The sequence below is a fragment of the Calonectris borealis genome, chromosome 4, assembly GCF_964195595.1.
Source record: "Calonectris borealis chromosome 4, bCalBor7.hap1.2, whole genome shotgun sequence".
NCBI classification, from domain to species: domain Eukaryota; kingdom Metazoa; phylum Chordata; class Aves; order Procellariiformes; family Procellariidae; genus Calonectris; species Calonectris borealis.
Window position 1 is genome coordinate 56,061,054 of NC_134315.1, and position 15,614 is coordinate 56,076,667.

The following is a 15,614-nucleotide window of genomic DNA, read 5'->3' on the forward strand; positions in this document are numbered from 1 at the left end:
CATTTCCCCCATCCTGCCTGATGCTAAAGGTGCACGAGGTGTAAGCGAGGGGGCAGCCTGAGGCTGAGACCTGCCAAGAGCTCTCCCTTAGACCAGCGGCGCTTGGCTCTAGCGCTGGAAGTCTACACTGGAGTCATCACAAGGGGAATGGGGGGGGGGGGGAACGAGGCGGAGCAGAGAGCACAGGATCGACCCCCAGCAATAGGAAGCCAGTCGGCACTAACATCTACATCTCTGCATTGACACAGGACTCGGTATCCATATTGCCCAATAGAGAGACACACTGGTTAGTTTTCAGCCTGTGAACGCATGGGTTTTGCACATTACAAACCATTAAGAGACCTGTTCTCTCCACAGAAAAGCTGATGTGCTGTAGAGTAGTATGGTGCAACACAAGAGTGGACAAGGCTCTGTCATTTAAAAATACTGTATTTTATTTATATTTATTTACTTCAGAAAACCTAAGGGTAAATGAGCTGAGAGTGTCACCAGTGATGAACCCACACAAAGACTATGAGACATGAGATCTTCGCAACCATATTACACAAAAACCCCACAAAGAAGTGAGACATTGTTCGGGTGCTGTTATTGGGGCATCAGGAAAACCCCTGAAGCAACAGCTTTCATAGAAATAGCTTTCTTCTTGGTGGAAGCAGGACGCAGCTAGCATCCAGATTAGTAGCATTCCCTTGCCAAAGTATCACCCACATAAGAAAGCTGGGATATCTATTGATTGTACCGACACATCACTGCTAGTAAACTTGCTCTCACAATACTCTTTCAACCACATCTTTGATAACACTATACAACCTATCTGCTTTCCAACACATGGTGGTAGCTGGCCTGAGGATAAAGCCCACCGCGTGCCTGGTTCCCTGTAAAGCAAGAGATCTGTGGGTTGCTCATTTGAGCCAACAGCATTGTGCCGATCTGGCTCAGCTGGCTGAGCTAAACTCCATGGGAGCTATTTCGGTGGTCTCTCCAGTACTGCACAATACAAGAAGCATGGCCTAAAGTAACATCCACCTACAACACACTAGTAGATCATTTCAGATTCAGTACTATGTACAATGTACTCTTAGTATACTAAGGAGCTGTGGTATTTCTTCCGAGACGTGTTATTTGACTGAGGATTATTGAATCTTTCTGTCCACTGGGCTGCAGAGGGATGCTGCACTCCGGCTATACCATCAGGTTAAGAAACTTCAACAACCTGCCTCAGTTCTTCAAACAGGGGCGTGAGCTCCTTCTCTAAACTTACAATCAGCCCTGGAAAGAGAAGAGACAGAACATCCCATCAGACAACATAACTGAGAAGCCTCTCTCCAGTCCCCGCAGCTCCCTCCCCTCCCAGGTAGTGTTTTCCAAAACATGAGACGTTTCACTTGAGCTGCTCACTCTCCATGGGAACAGCGGGCAGCACCCCCAGGCAGGGTGCCCGCAGCCCCCGGCACCAACAGGAGCACAATCCACGCAGCGCAGCTCTCCCCCGTGCTGCTGCCTGCCTCTGCTATCGCCTTGCTGCTTCCCACAGCTACCGAGGCCCAAGCAGCTGTGCAAGAATTAAATCCTGTTTGCTTGCACTCTCATTAGCCAACACCCTCATGAGCAAGGCCAGGTGCCTCGCTGAAGGACTTCCCCACCCCACAGAACTGAGAAGACAAAGCTGCACGTGTCACTGCAGAACGTAACTTGGAACTGACAGAAAGAGACCAAACAACTGGTTTGCACGGTACAGTCATTGACGGTGCAGTGAACACTCTCACATAGCAAGAGTAAGGTTAATCACAGGAGAAATATCCTTCTGACAGAGTAACAACTTCAGCAAGTCACCTAAAAATCTACGAACTTTTACTCACACCTTTCCCTTCTCCCCTTCACGATACACTGGCAAAATCCGTCGCAGGAGCAAAGTTAATATACCTTGAAGTAAATTTGGGTAATTTATTTTCAATTATTTAAACACCTGGACCTTAAAATACTGGAACATTTAAAATACACGTGAAGACATACCAGTATTGGCATTGCTGCTAGCAATGAAACTTACTACCAAAGGTAAGCGATTGAACTGCACCACCTGCAAGGAGAGAGAACAGCGTTCAGCCAGCAGCTAACACGTGTTGGATGTCAGAGCTCTGCCACGTAAACGCTTTCTGAAACAAGCAGTCTAAAGCAGTTTAAAGGACAAGCAGGAGCAAGAGCCACAGTGCTGACTTTTCAGTGTATCTATTTCATAAGATTCACAGTTAAAAACAGCAACAGAACTCACACCACAGTACAGGAAGCTGCACATGGAAAGCCTGGCGTTCCTCTCCCTCCTGTGTTCTGCAGTGTTACCCACCTGAAATCTAACTCCGTTGCGGAGTACACAATGGAGACCACACTCTCCACAGGTAACAAAAGGGCAGGCAGGTGTATTGTTTTAAAATACTATTCAGTGTATAGCAGTATCTCCTCTTTCATTACTAGGGAACTGCAATCTTGAGCACAACAATAAGCTAGTAGCATCAAGAGAATCAAAGCAATATACTCAATGTATGTCAACTAACTCATTCACCCATTTATGTTCCAAAGAAAGCTAGATACTGTAAGGCTAAACAGTTGGCCAAAGCTCTCAGGACCACTAGAACTTGAGAAGGAGCAGAAACTTAGTAGATGATGGATTTCAGGACACAAATAACCAGTTTGTAAAAAATGTGAGTGGTATTTCAAAGCTTTTGTATCTCAAAGTCGTACTGGCAGCAAGATCAGCTATGAAGTAGGCTGCATGTGCTTATTTGACTTTAGGTGTCACTAATTATAAAAAAATATTGTTTGTAAAAGAGAACATAAACCCTTCTTAACAGTTTCTGAAGGCTATATGAGCAGCACCTGCTGCAAATTCCTGATTACTACCTGTTCAGAAAAATTAAATGTTTTCAACCTCAGTTTTGAGAAATAGAAGCTTAACAAATAGTGCAAAAGTTTAGCTTAGCCATTTAAGCAGCATGAGAAACAAAATACAAATACTTCAACAGCAGCCAAGTGGAAATCTAGCAGAGTTTAAACCACCTCTCCCTTGCTCAGGAACAGCTCTGGTCACTGAGAACAGGCCACACTGAGGTTACTCACCTGGTACGTGTTGTAATAGCAGATGATACTTTTGTTTTTAGAAAGTCCTAGTTTACTGCCCTGATCTGTGGCAAGGGCAAAGGTGGACAGAAAGCCAGGTCGCAGTGCATGTTCTGGAGCATTATCATTGGCAACTGGAACACAAGAAGAAAATTCTTATTTTTACATGGTATCTATGACTGCATCACAACTCCTTATTCAGCTTAGTGCTCTGCCAAAAGCAGATGCGGTTTTGGGGAACACGTAATACATCTTACATGCTTCCGCAAAGAGGACAATCTTCATGAGCAGTACCTCATTTAATATTCTGTACATGATCAATGCTCATTATACCAGCGTCCTCCCTAGCATGCCTAAGACACAGTCTTTTCCTTTACGATGCACAGCCTGTACTGATGTCACTTTGGTTCTGTGTCCCTCGCTGTTTGCACCGATTCCAGCCTTTGAATTGATTACTGGCACAGAGTCACTTGAACGAAAACAGGTGAAGATGTGCAAGTTCTGCTAGGTCATTAAATACTTTGGGACATTAAAAAAAAAATATCTGCAATACCTGAATCAGTACTCTTCAGTACCCTTAAACTAGTTTACCCACAACATAAAAACATCTTAAATAAAGACTGCAGAAAGATGATAAAAATTACAATACCAAAAAGCAAGCGAAATTAAATAAAGCGTGTAAAAGTTGGATGCAATTGCTTCTGAGCACAACCCAGCCAAGTCAACAAAATACCAATAAGCTCTCTCTAGTCCTTTGCGTCCGCCTGCGAGTGACTTGAAGATACAAGCACCTTACACCACGCCAACCCTATTCACTGAGAAAAACTTCTGTGGCCTACAGTTACTGAGGACATTGCATACACATGAACAAAAGGATAAACTTAAAGAGGTACATAACCAACTATGGAACTTGAAGTAAAAGTCTAATTTAATTCTTCAATTTTGGATACTCGGGTATCAAGCACAACCAGAGAAGATTCTGCTGTACTTTTCCACCCCCTGCTGTTCAATTGGGATTTCAGTTGCAGGGCACGGTGAGAAGCTGAAGTTACCTTTGATAACAGGCACACCATCTCTGTCTGAGACTACAATAGCATGAAGACCTTCCACGCTGCAAAAAAAATGAAGAAGAGACACTATTTTAAGAACAGAGTAATTAGTAGCAAAGATCTTTTTTCCTCAGCAAATGTGCAAGGGAGGGGAAAATATGGAAAAAATTTATGCCTTCACTAATTTAATATTTCACTGAAAGGGACTTATTCTGTTTAGTACAGGTGGTCTCTTGGAGCAGTAAAAAGAGCGATACAAAATGAAACTACTGAAAATTGCATGGAACTTTCAGCCTCAGGAAGAGGACCGATACTACTAATCTGATCCCGTTAGTCAAGCAAGAGCCCTTCTACACTGTCCTCACCCAGCGAGTGCCGGTTTCGCTGTGTTTGCACGTTATCTCGGACTGTAGCTGTTCAATGCTGCTAGTAACCGGCAATTAGCAAAGCAGGAATTAGGCAACCGAGTCACGAGGAATGTTTTTTCCACTCCTCATTACGACACGATGAGGACACTTCACTGCTTTCCAAACAGGCGCGTGAAAGACTAAGCTGTCTTCACTTAAGGTACTTCCAGCTCGTTTAAACCACCGACAGAGCGCCGGTGACAGCGGGGGGGCTGGCAGCCGGCAGCCCCTGCAGCCAGGCCGGGTTCAGGTAACCGCCTATTGTCATTTGAAAGCCACTCCACCGCCCGCCCCGCCGCCCGCAGCTGCCGCCTCCGCTCCGGCGGGGCGGGGGCAGCGCAGAACCCGCACCCGGCGCTTCCCCGCCGCAGGGCCGGGCCGGGCCGGCCACCACCCCCGCGCCGCTTACCTCGGCAGCTTCTTGTACAGAAACCTCTTCAGGTCCTGGGGGCAGAGACGGGCGGCACGTTACTTATCTTCCACGGACACCGGGCGGAGGGGGCTCCCTGCGCCCCGCTCCCCCGCAGGCCCGGGCGCAGCCCCGCCGCCCGCTCCGGGCCGGCTCTCCCTTCCCACCAGGCCCCGACCCCGCCGCTGCCCCGGAGCTCGGCCCCCCCGCGGTGCTCCCCCTCCGGCCGCGCTCCAACCGCCGCCCAACCGCCCCGCGGAGCCACACTTACGTCGGCCATGGCTGGGGGCCTGCCGGCGCTGCCGTCGCCACCTCCGCGGGCCTGCGAGACGAGAGGGCGCGCAGTCACCCTCGGCGCGGCGGGAGCGGCCCCCGCCCCGAAGCAGGGGAGCGGCGGGCAGGCGCGCTCCCTCGCTGAGGCCCGGCCGCCTCCCCCCGCCCCGCTGCCATGATAGAGGCCGCCCCCACCCGCCCCGGGAAGGGAGAGCGGTTGGGCCGCGACCACTGTCGCACCGGGGGTGGTGGAGAGCGCTGCCCTGCCCTGCCTGCCCCGCCCTTACCTGTCCGCGCGGCCGGCGCGCCCTGCGCTGCCACGACCCTCGGCGCCACCGCACGGCGCCGCCGCCGCTTCCCCTTTAAGCCGCTATCACATGACGGCGCGCGCCGCCCTCCTAACCCTCAAGCGCTTCCCCGCCGCCGCCCCGCCCAGGCAGCGCCAGATTGGTCCCGCGGGTGGCCCCCGAGCATGCGCCGCTACGGCTGGGCGGTGGGGCCAAAAGGGGCGGGAGAGAGGAGGCCGAGAGCGCTGGGCGGGGGCGCGGGGGTATGTGGGTGGGGGCGCAGGTCGGAGCGCGGCGCAGGCCGGCTGTCCTCTACCCCACCCCCGCCGCCCCTCCCCTCCCGGCCCGGGGCGCCTGCGGGGCCCGGCCCCGGCAGCCCCTGTGGTGGGCCGGGAGGCGCCGGCGGGCCCGCGGGGAGGGGCGCGCTTGGTTCAAGCGCTCGGCTGCCGGTGGGGTCCCAGGTGAGGTTTTGGGTGATTCAGTTTTGGGCACCGCTGGCAACGGCAGCGCGATCGTGGAGGCAAAAAACCAATAGAATTTAAGTGAAAGGAGTAACAACAGAAAAAGAAGCGTCCGTTTCTGCTGGGCGCCGTTACAGCTGGTTTGGCTCCTCCCGTGGCGCCGATGTCCCGCACCTTGGGATCTAGTCCGCCGAGCGCGAGGGCTGGATCTGGAGACCCAGCGCCGGCGAGTCGCGGGCCTGCCGGCGGGTCACCGACCGCCGGGGTGGGGGAGCGGAAGAGACGCGTCCGGCAGTGCCGGCAGCCGAACAGCGTAAGGGCAGGTCTGCTCGCAGGTCGTCTCGCGTGGGAGGCTGGCAGCACAGCGGTGGATTAAAAAAGCCCCGCTCAGCCTGGCACGGTGCTTCTTCCCTAAAAGAGAACTGCTACATGCGAAGCACTGCTGAGGTCTGAGGATTTTGCTGAGGTGCCAATACCGGAGCTTAAATTAAAAAAAAAAAGACAGACGCCCACCTGAAAACTGCTAATATTTCTGACTGTATAGGTCTGGTGACGTTTTAAAAAAGCCCAAAACAACCAGAGATAAGCACCTTTTTTGCAATCAACAGACAAAAAGCTCATCCAAAAGGGCAAATTTATTTGAATATTGAGAATCCATACCTCCTTCTCAATCCAAGCCATGCAGACACAGCAATTTGATAAGGACTTGGTCATACTAGAGAGATACCTGAAGAGATCCCCATAAAATTCTTAGGTGTGAGCTTCTGGTAGCATTCTGAAAATGCTACCTGGGACAACCTTGGTCCACCCATGTATTAAAATATTCCCTACCATGCATTAAAAATGTTTAAAAATGCAACTGGCTTTTTCAAATTTGTAGGCATGATGCTCAAAGATCGATTTTACTTGTTTTCCTGTCACATGGAGTATGACTGAAAGCTATCCAAAAGTATCTATGAGATGGCTCCTGTATTGCTAATATGAATGGGAATTTTGCCTCTGGTTCCAATGACAGTGTTCTATACGCAGAGCAAACCAGTACTGATGGGAAAAGTATATTCTGCATGAAGGAGAACATCGTAACTAAACATTGTGTTTTAATATTATTTCTAAAAATCCGGAGAAATCTGACACTCAGACCTAGTTCCTGCCAGACTGAGAAGTCTCACAATTTTCCTGGAGAAGAGAAGTACGGGGAAGAGGATTTATAATGGCATATTTCTTTCCTACATTTATTACGTTTGTACTGTCTGCTCCCAAAGGTATCTTGCCAAATATGGCACAAAATTTTACATTTGTTACATGGTATTTTTTCTCTAGGCTCTACACAGTGGATTACAAAGGAGCACGGGGAAAGCAACGCACGGAGACCAGTGGCGCTTGCAAGGTTATAGTAAATTGTTAGAGGATGGGGGATACAGCAGCTGGGCTTCTGACTGCCAGTCGCCATGAATCGTCATGACCAAGCTTCCTCTGGTAACACTGACTGCACTCGATTAACCAGATTCAGACAACTGGGAAGCTAGCGCTTTTTAAAGTTATAGCTTCAGGAATTTGTATGTTAGCTGATTTTTTTAAAACAAAATGTTTGCTTTTACACTACATTTTCTTTCTGCTCTCTTTGAGAGACCTACGAGAAGGAAGAATAACAACTGTTTAGGGGATGAATGAAATTTATGGAACAAACCTTAAAAAACATATTCTTGCCCTCCTATTTTAATCCTTTTACAGCATTCATTACAAAATTATATTAAAAATGTATATAATTTAAAGTTGTCTCTGCTGCCTGTTCAAATGCATCTGTTGCATTTTGTGACTATAATGTTCTACCTTTTCTTGGAGACTTGTAAAAGAATCAAGACTTTAAAAGAAGTCAAAAATTCAAATTGTAATCTTGTGTTACCTAAACAGAGAACTCGTAGGGAAATGTTCATCAGATATGAACACTGAACTCGCTTGTGACTCAGGATGCTCCATAAATAGAACACATACTGATGATGTATTTCAGCAGATGCAAATCACCTCCCTTTTTCATTATACTATGTCAAAGTGTCATGCCAAGATTTTTCACTTTTTGCAGGACTTTCCTGCTTACTCTTTTAAAGGAGAAATCAAGAACCCATGCTTGTGCTACCTTTAATTCTAGATTAAATACAGGTAATGACTAAATAAAAAGAGTAAGGAGTTAATTCTCCTTAAGGTAGCTAGAAAAGTTGAGGGATTTTTAGTTGGGCTGTTCAAAACCAGTTGTTTTTCCCTTTTCTTTCCAATATCTTATTTTAATGAGAACTTCACCTTCTGAAGAAAGGTAATCTGAAAAGATTCAAGTACTCCACCCTCTTCAATTAGCACCCTGCTCATAAGAAAATTCGTTCTGAACTTTCCAGCAGATTCCTTCAACAAAACCAGGGAAGGTAATGACACTTCGGAAGAAAAAACCTTCAGACTTGAGAAAAAAGTAACAATCACGAAGAGAGAAACACCCACTGGGAATATTAAAAGAATGTTTGCAGGCCTTTGTATTTAGAGCAGGTTAATCTTTATGCTACAGGAAATAATAGCATCCTCCTGCATGCAACTGCGTATTTCAAAGTGTGCAACTATTTAATCTGTTAAACGCTAAGTAGCATTTTTTCCACCAGTATAAACATATTAATTGTTTCCTTCTTTGAAAATGGCAATCGCAATAGATAATCCAATGAAATGTAGCAGCCTAGGTCTCACTTTTAAACTGCTGGGACATCTGCGTTGCCATAGGACACAGCTCGCTGAGATACTGACTGCAACCTAACCAACCTAACACAGCTCAACAGCCGTCCATTCACCTGCTTCTCAGCTGCAGCTGAAGCAACTGCAGGGCAGACATAATCCATCCGATTATTACAAGTAGCTCTGCTAAGACCATCTCTTCACTCTGACTTCACTGTTCTGATATTTGACAAATGCGTTATATATCCTTTTTCCTCTTAATTAAAAGATCACCTGCAAGCTCAGAGTCATTTGTGAATGGGAAGGCCCGAGCACTTGTTAAAGCCTTTGGAACAATTTCCTTCTATTAAGACGACACAGGAGTACCAATATGTACTTTGATAGTTTGTTTTCATTAGTATAATTACAATACATTCTGGACAGTTACAAAATCCGGGGAATCACGTTTTCTCCATAAATTTCTATTGCAAACTTCAAACATTTGGGTGCCTTTCCATTACTTCTGCACACTTTTCCTATAATCTTAGTAAGCACATCCAGTACAGCAACCCTTTTTTTTGTTGTTGTTGTTTCAGCAACTTTTAGTTCTGCTTTGTGCCTGAGACTTTGATGTCCACCTTGAATGCTGGTTTAGCTGCTTAGCTAAAAGCCTGCAGCTAGTCTCTCTCATGTTACACCAATTCAATAGAGGACATTTCCAGTGGGACAGTTTAGAAAAGGTATATATGCAAAATGATTTCTGGGTCACTTAGAACAATGGCATTTAGCGTGTTTCTAAAGTCAAATCCTGCTCTAGATCAGAAGGAATTCCAATGAAGTCAGTCAAGTATCTAAACTTTCAATTTAGGAGGAGAATTTGGCTCCACATAAACTGATAGCATTGTTCAAAGATAGCAGTTTTCTCAAACAAAAAATGCTGCCCTTATTACGAGCCACCTGGCATTCTCAAATACAAGAAACATTCTCCTCTGTAGCACTGTTAAAATGTAAAAACGTCAGCTACTGAACCTAAAAGCATTTTCAACCCACTTTCGATAAACTCCAAGTACATTGTACTTAGCTGCTTCAAAACACCTCTCTGCATCAGCAGGTGTGGCTACATAGAGTTTCCGGGTACAGGCCACGGAGTTACAGGACCTTGTACACAGGAGCCGCACAGTGCGTCTGCTCATTTCTAGGAAGTCAGTCCAGCAACATTCTGGTCCAGAGAAATGCATACCCTACCTCTTCCGCCCGGGACAAGTGATATGGCTCTGACCATAGGAGCATACTGCAAACTAGCAAAGCGTTTAAATAGTTGGCAAAAGTGTTGAAAGGCACATAGCTTGTCCTTAGCGATATTTCCCTGTTCCACTTGTGGTGCCCATTGAGGAATCAGTGTTGGGACCTAGCTTGAAATAAAAAAATAGTAAGAAAATGGAAGCCTTCCAGGAAAAAAAAAAATAGGTTGCCTTTTTTTTTGAGCTTTAAGATTTTACTATTGCATGTTTTCCTCTACTTTTCCAGTGAAAATTAAGGAAGCCATGGATGCATGTTAACCGTACATATGGACTTACTACTACTGGAATACCAAATGGTAGAGCTGCTGTAAACTCTTGCAAGTACTAAAAGCATTGCTTATAATGGTCTGTACAGCATTTGCAAATATTTACTTTGAAAAGAGATCAGTGTAGTTCTTAGTTTTCTCAGCATTGCTTAGAAATGCTAAAAAACTACAACAGCTAACTGCTACTCTACACCAGATCAATATACCCGAACAGATATTTAGGAATATATGCCATTATATTTAAAAATACCAAGTTCCTCTAAGCTGGTAAACCTAGAAGATTTTACATAGAGTTAGAGATAAAATATTAAAAATTCTTGTTTCAACTCCACACACTTGACATCTGAATAGGAGTGATGTAATCATACTATTTATTCCATCAGTGAGACAAAATGTTGTATGGAACTAAATTTCTGAGATTTTAAATAGAAAGTCATTTAACTCGTATATACACAAAGTGTTCTTTCCACAGATATTTACATGGCAAATACGTTAGAGGAGAACCACTATGACTAAGTCTCTACAAGTATAGCATCCTTTCTGAGCTATTCTCTCTGCTGAAAGAATTCACAGAAGCTTTGAAGTAAAATCTAGACAATTAAAGTTACCTATATTTCACAGTAGGTAAAGAAGCCATTAAATGATATTTCAGCATAAGGTTTCTGGAAACAGCTACACAGTAGAGTTTTACATCCACCCCTCTTTTCCAGCATTCATGGTGAAACTAAATCTCTTCTTAATTTACAAGAGAGATAACGGCATACGTAAAGATGTACGTGTATAGTTGTAGTTCATCCTCCTCGATAGAGGCTGGTCAGCCGTTCTAGTTCTTTGCAGTTGTCCATGGACATGGAGTCTGCCTTCTTTCGGAGACGGTCATCTCGATATACTTTTGCTGCATAAAGTAAGTCTGTTTCTTTAATGAAAAAAAGAGAAAAGATTTTTCAGGTTAGAAACTGAATACTTCGCATATGATACCTTCCTTCTCAGAGCTGTCCAAAACATCTCAGGTTTAATCCTCACCCTTTTTTCCTTCTGTCTATTCTAACTACCCACAAACACCACCTAAACAGCACTGCTACAGCTCCGCTTTACTGGATCTTAAAAGCATTTCATCTTTTTGAGCAGGGAAAGTGGCACCCTCATATTTCATACAGCAGTACCTGATTAAAAACAAACAAACAAAAAACCCCCCTACTACTTCTGTCAGACCTCATTAAACAATACAAATACACAATAGGCCACGCTCAGTGATCTTGTGTATTATTGACAGCTCTAGCGTCTTGTCTGTGCCCAAAAATCCATTCTGAGCGTTAAGCCCATTACTTCAACTGATGCTGCTTCAAACTGCCAGTGTTCAGAGGTATTAATAAAAGAGCTCTCTCTATTATACTGGTGTTCAATAGCTTGACATTGCTGAACATTTTAATTCTATAAAATCTTTTCCAGCCCTTCAACTCAAAATGGATTAGCAAGGCATTCCTAAATGTCAATCAACGCTGGAAAGATTTTACCTGTCAAGGAGATCCAACACACAACAGGTATTTTTAATCCTTAAAACCACAAAATCAGCTGTTTCTATAAATAGAGAAAATCTATTAGGGGCCGCTTTCTCAAAATCAATTTAGGTAGTTTCTCTAGTCATCACATTTTTCCCAGTAAATATGAACATACGGAATCATGGGCCTCTTTGCATTGTCCAGGACTCTGTTCATGCTTAAAAAAGTAAGCATGCCAAGAATAAATACTGAAGAATGGGACAAGTATTCTTTCTCCTCTTTCCATCCCCAGGTGGAAATTGCGTATCAACTAAATCTTTTCAAAGATATTTAGATAGTAAATATATTACAGGAGACACAAATATAACATGCCAGTAAATCTAAGTGTAATGACTAGGTCAGTAAAAGCAAACTATTCTTCCAGATCTACACTCTACTGAAAAAATGTACAAATAATATGTCCTCTTTTTATTGTGCTGGATTGTATCTTGTCTTTAATCTTTTGTTAACAACCATGATCATTTTTGTAAACTATTTTATTGCAAGATTACCAATCATTCATCTAGCAACCACTTGTAGATGAAAAATTAGGTATTAATTTCATGAAGAGTGAACATACTCAAACATTTCAAGATGATCAAAGGCCAACCTAGCTGGGAAAATACAAGCGTTTTTTATATTTGCTTATGAATTATACCCAAAAACTCTCTGATGCTTTCCTCTATTTGAAAAATCTGGGAAAAATTATTCTGATCAAATCTAGTACTTTGGGCAATAATCTGAAGGTTTTCCCCAAAAGTACTGGTGTTTCTCTTGCATTCGTGTGACCCATCAGCACAGTTTTCTGCCCACAGTTCTTTCCTGTGGGCAATTTGTAAAACTGTAGAGATTTACTTATGTATAAGCAATGTGTACTCACGAGTAAGGATCGCAAAGCCTCCAGAAAGCATTGGGCCTGCTATGCATGGGCAATGCTGTTTGTATTTGTATATGTACAGGCCAACCGTAATGAACGCGTGCAATCCTATTCAGGCATTTGACTAGTAGTGGTGCCGGGCTGTCTTTTACAACTGGGAGAAGCTGAGGGGCCATCTCAGCTGAAAGGCTTGGCATCACGGGACTGCAAAGAATAAAGTTGTGCAGGACCACACGATTTCACTCAGAGAAGGGCATTCTCTTTGCTTCTGGTCAGTTTACTGACAGTTCATAAACAAATTATTTATGCAGTAAGCTATTACTGAAGTTTACCAGCTGGTGTCATTTTAGCAGCACTGTTCTCACAGAGCATGGAAGGCTCATGAAATGGTCACAGGTAATAGAATAACAGGTTAAAATTGATGATGATTTGGAGATGGCTGATGCTATTCAGTATTCTTACGCTTTAACACTGAATTCTAGGCTTCTGAAAGAAAATAGCTCCTTGTGCAATAATAAATTAGATTGGAAAAACAGATGGTAAACTAAAAAAACCCAACTGTTTTTAAGGTCTGATATAGCCAAGGTACCAAGTCCAAGGAGAAAAATTATTCAGCATTGGCAAAAGATTAAGTACTGATTTACAGCTTATGATGTTTTACAGGACATGCTGCGTGTCCTTGGTTGCCTGGAAAAGCAGTGTTTGTCTGTACTGTGGTCCAAGGCAGATTTATTTTTTTCGTTCTCCAGAAACATCTATGTAAGCTTTTGTGGTTTTTTATTTATTTATTTATTTATTTAATATTTATTTATATAGGGAAATGAAATATTGCCATGATAAAACATTGTGGAAAAGATTAGAATTCTTAGCTTTCATCCTTAACTTAGAGCAATTTCTTTCTCATTATCAATTCAATGTAGTCTTTAATTTTCTGAGAAATGGTCACAGATAATAGAGTAGCAGGTTAAAATTGCTGATGATTTGCAGATGATTGTTAGGTCACTGAGTAAAACACAGAAATTAAGTGACACTGGGGTCATTTTTAGAAGTGAGAAAGAGTAGGGAACCTTACACTTGCTTTCTCAGTCAGATATTTTAATAATACAAGCAATTGATTCTTGCTTGCGGCAATCTTTTTTTATAGTAATGCGTGCTTTCATGAAATTACACATATTACCAAACTTACTTTGTTGCCTCTCCTTCCAACAGTTATTACGAATGTTGGACACATAATCCTCTTCCACACTCTTTTCCACTTTCTGTAATGACGCTCCTTTGTATTCATTTCTAAAGTCCTTGTTGACATAATAAATGACACCCAAGTTTTCTGTCTGCATTTTTATGGTCTGCCCTGTACTTCTGCAAAAAAGGAGGGAAGGGGGAGAAAGAGACTAGATATTTATTTGATTTTTCTTTTTACACCACAAATACACTTCTAAAAAATATTGCTGTTACAGAAGAATAGCACATCACTGAATTTGCCACTTCAAGACAAGTAATGAAATGAATGGTTGTATAACCTGCCAGAGAATAAAATTACTACATTTACCTGAACATCAAACTTCTGCTGCTTAAACCCTTGATCTTGGAAAAAAAACCACTTTAGTAAGACCCTTGTTTCATACCTCTCTGGTCAAATATAAGCTTTGGTAATAGAAAATTACATTCAAACTCAACAGAAAGAAAATCAGGTCACTGTTCTCTAGCAACCCAGCACAGGCATCTCCATTCTAAAGTGTTTTCTGCCAGCCCTTACAAATCCATTTTCCTGCTGGCATTCTGTGGATTAAAAATCAAAGATTGTGTGCAAACATTTTGCCAGAGAAATGTTTATAATCATCACAACAGCTTAGTTGCAGAAGAGAAAAACATCACACTCCAGAAATAAAGAACTCTGAAAAACAAGAGAGGAGAGAAAAAACCTTTCTGTTGTGGGACTGAGAGCTCTGCAAGGAACTAAGGACCTTTAAAACAGTTGTGGCGAGTGAGCTAAGTCTACTAGCTAGTTGCATGCTTGATTAATGTTATTTATTTCTTGTCAAGGAAAAAAGGTTTATATATCCTACTGTACAAAACAGGTAAGTTTCACTAGTAGAATTCTTTGCAAGAAAACAAAGATAAACTATTCTACTATCACCTAGGCTGAGGCAAAGAACAGACAACTTCCCCAGCCCTCATCTAGTTCAAAACTTAAATAAGGATGAGAAAGTTGCTTTCAAGTACTTCACTTGCTACAAGCACAGGCGACCCCTAAAAGAATAATGAGCCTTAGCGGGTTTCAGGATTCTATTAAATATGCTGGAGATGCAAACACCTTTGCAACATCTACGTTGCATGGACCCACTGCCTTGTATTAGAAGACCTCCTAAACTCCAGGTATGGCTGACCTCTTTTCTCCATTACATTCTCACAGCATGTTCTTAGTACCAACTTTCAAGTTTTGTTCTGCGTCGTCTATACTTTCCCTCCCTTTCCTCACCGTCAGAAGTCAAGGACCAACTAATGGAAGGCTCTAGGTGGGAGAGGGTGATTAAAACATCTTCCCCTCTGTTTTAAGCTAATATAATCAAGCATTACTTACGATCTTGGGTATAAGGCGTAAGGAGGGTTAGATACCATCAACTGGCTCAACAAGGAGACAAGGATCAACACAATAATAGGCATCAGCTGAATGAACATAGAGAAACCTCCCTAAGGAACAAAACAGATTCAGGTATTTCATAAAAAAGCATCAAGTAAACAGGTAAATTTGACAAGATCTAACGCTAAGCATGGCTTTCTGCTTTAAGCATCAAAAGCTGCTGGGAAAACTATAACTACAAACCTGCAAACACTGTGGTGTTATCTTAACTTTCCAATGCACACACAATATTCAGAGAGTGCTCAAGCTGCAAGAGTTCATGGGTTAGCATGTAGCCACAAGCAACCACCAAATGAATAGCTGGAT

General features: G+C 43.4%; 2 protein-coding genes across 5 annotated transcripts in view; both read right to left on the minus strand.

Annotated features, from left to right (window-relative positions):
• Positions 1-411: 411 nt before the first annotated feature.
• On the minus strand, positions 412-5,641 carry LAMTOR3 (late endosomal/lysosomal adaptor, MAPK and MTOR activator 3). The gene is made up of 7 exons (XM_075149617.1): positions 5,537-5,641; positions 5,248-5,298; positions 4,977-5,011; positions 4,164-4,222; positions 3,112-3,245; positions 2,014-2,077; positions 412-1,269 (listed from the first exon to the last, which is right to left on the minus strand). Exons 2-7 carry the CDS (start codon positions 5,254-5,256, stop codon positions 1,196-1,198), a joined length of 375 nt encoding a protein of 124 aa, XP_075005718.1. The 5' UTR covers positions 5,257-5,298; positions 5,537-5,641; the 3' UTR covers positions 412-1,195.
• A 973-nt stretch (positions 5,642-6,614) lies between these two features.
• Positions 6,615-15,614, minus strand: part of DNAJB14 (DnaJ heat shock protein family (Hsp40) member B14) — a 30,061-nt gene continuing 21,061 nt past the window's right edge. For 3 of the 4 annotated variants that reach the window (XR_012673566.1, XM_075149610.1, XM_075149611.1), the window contains 3 exons: positions 15,249-15,358; positions 13,854-14,026; positions 6,615-11,168 (listed from right to left, as the gene is read on the minus strand). Coding sequence is in view for 2 of the 4 variants with exons in the window: in XM_075149610.1 (XP_075005711.1) it covers positions 11,044-11,168; positions 13,854-14,026; positions 15,249-15,358 (408 nt within the window). In the remaining 2 variants the exon portion in view is untranslated. The remainder of the gene's footprint in view (positions 11,169-13,853; positions 14,027-15,248; positions 15,359-15,614) is intronic. The other variant, XR_012673567.1, reaches the window with a different exon arrangement.

What these genes read in the sequence shown, in the direction of transcription:
- LAMTOR3 (XM_075149617.1), bottom strand. An exon ending in GCTATTACAACACGTACCAG is followed by an intron (nt 2,078 to 3,111) that starts GTGAGTAACCTC and finishes CTCTCCTTGCAG; the next exon opens with GTGGTGCAGTTCAATCGCTT. An exon ending in TAGCAGCAATGCCAATACTG is followed by an intron (nt 1,270 to 2,013) that starts GTATGTCTTCAC and finishes TTCTCTTTCCAG; the next exon opens with GGCTGATTGTAAGTTTAGAG.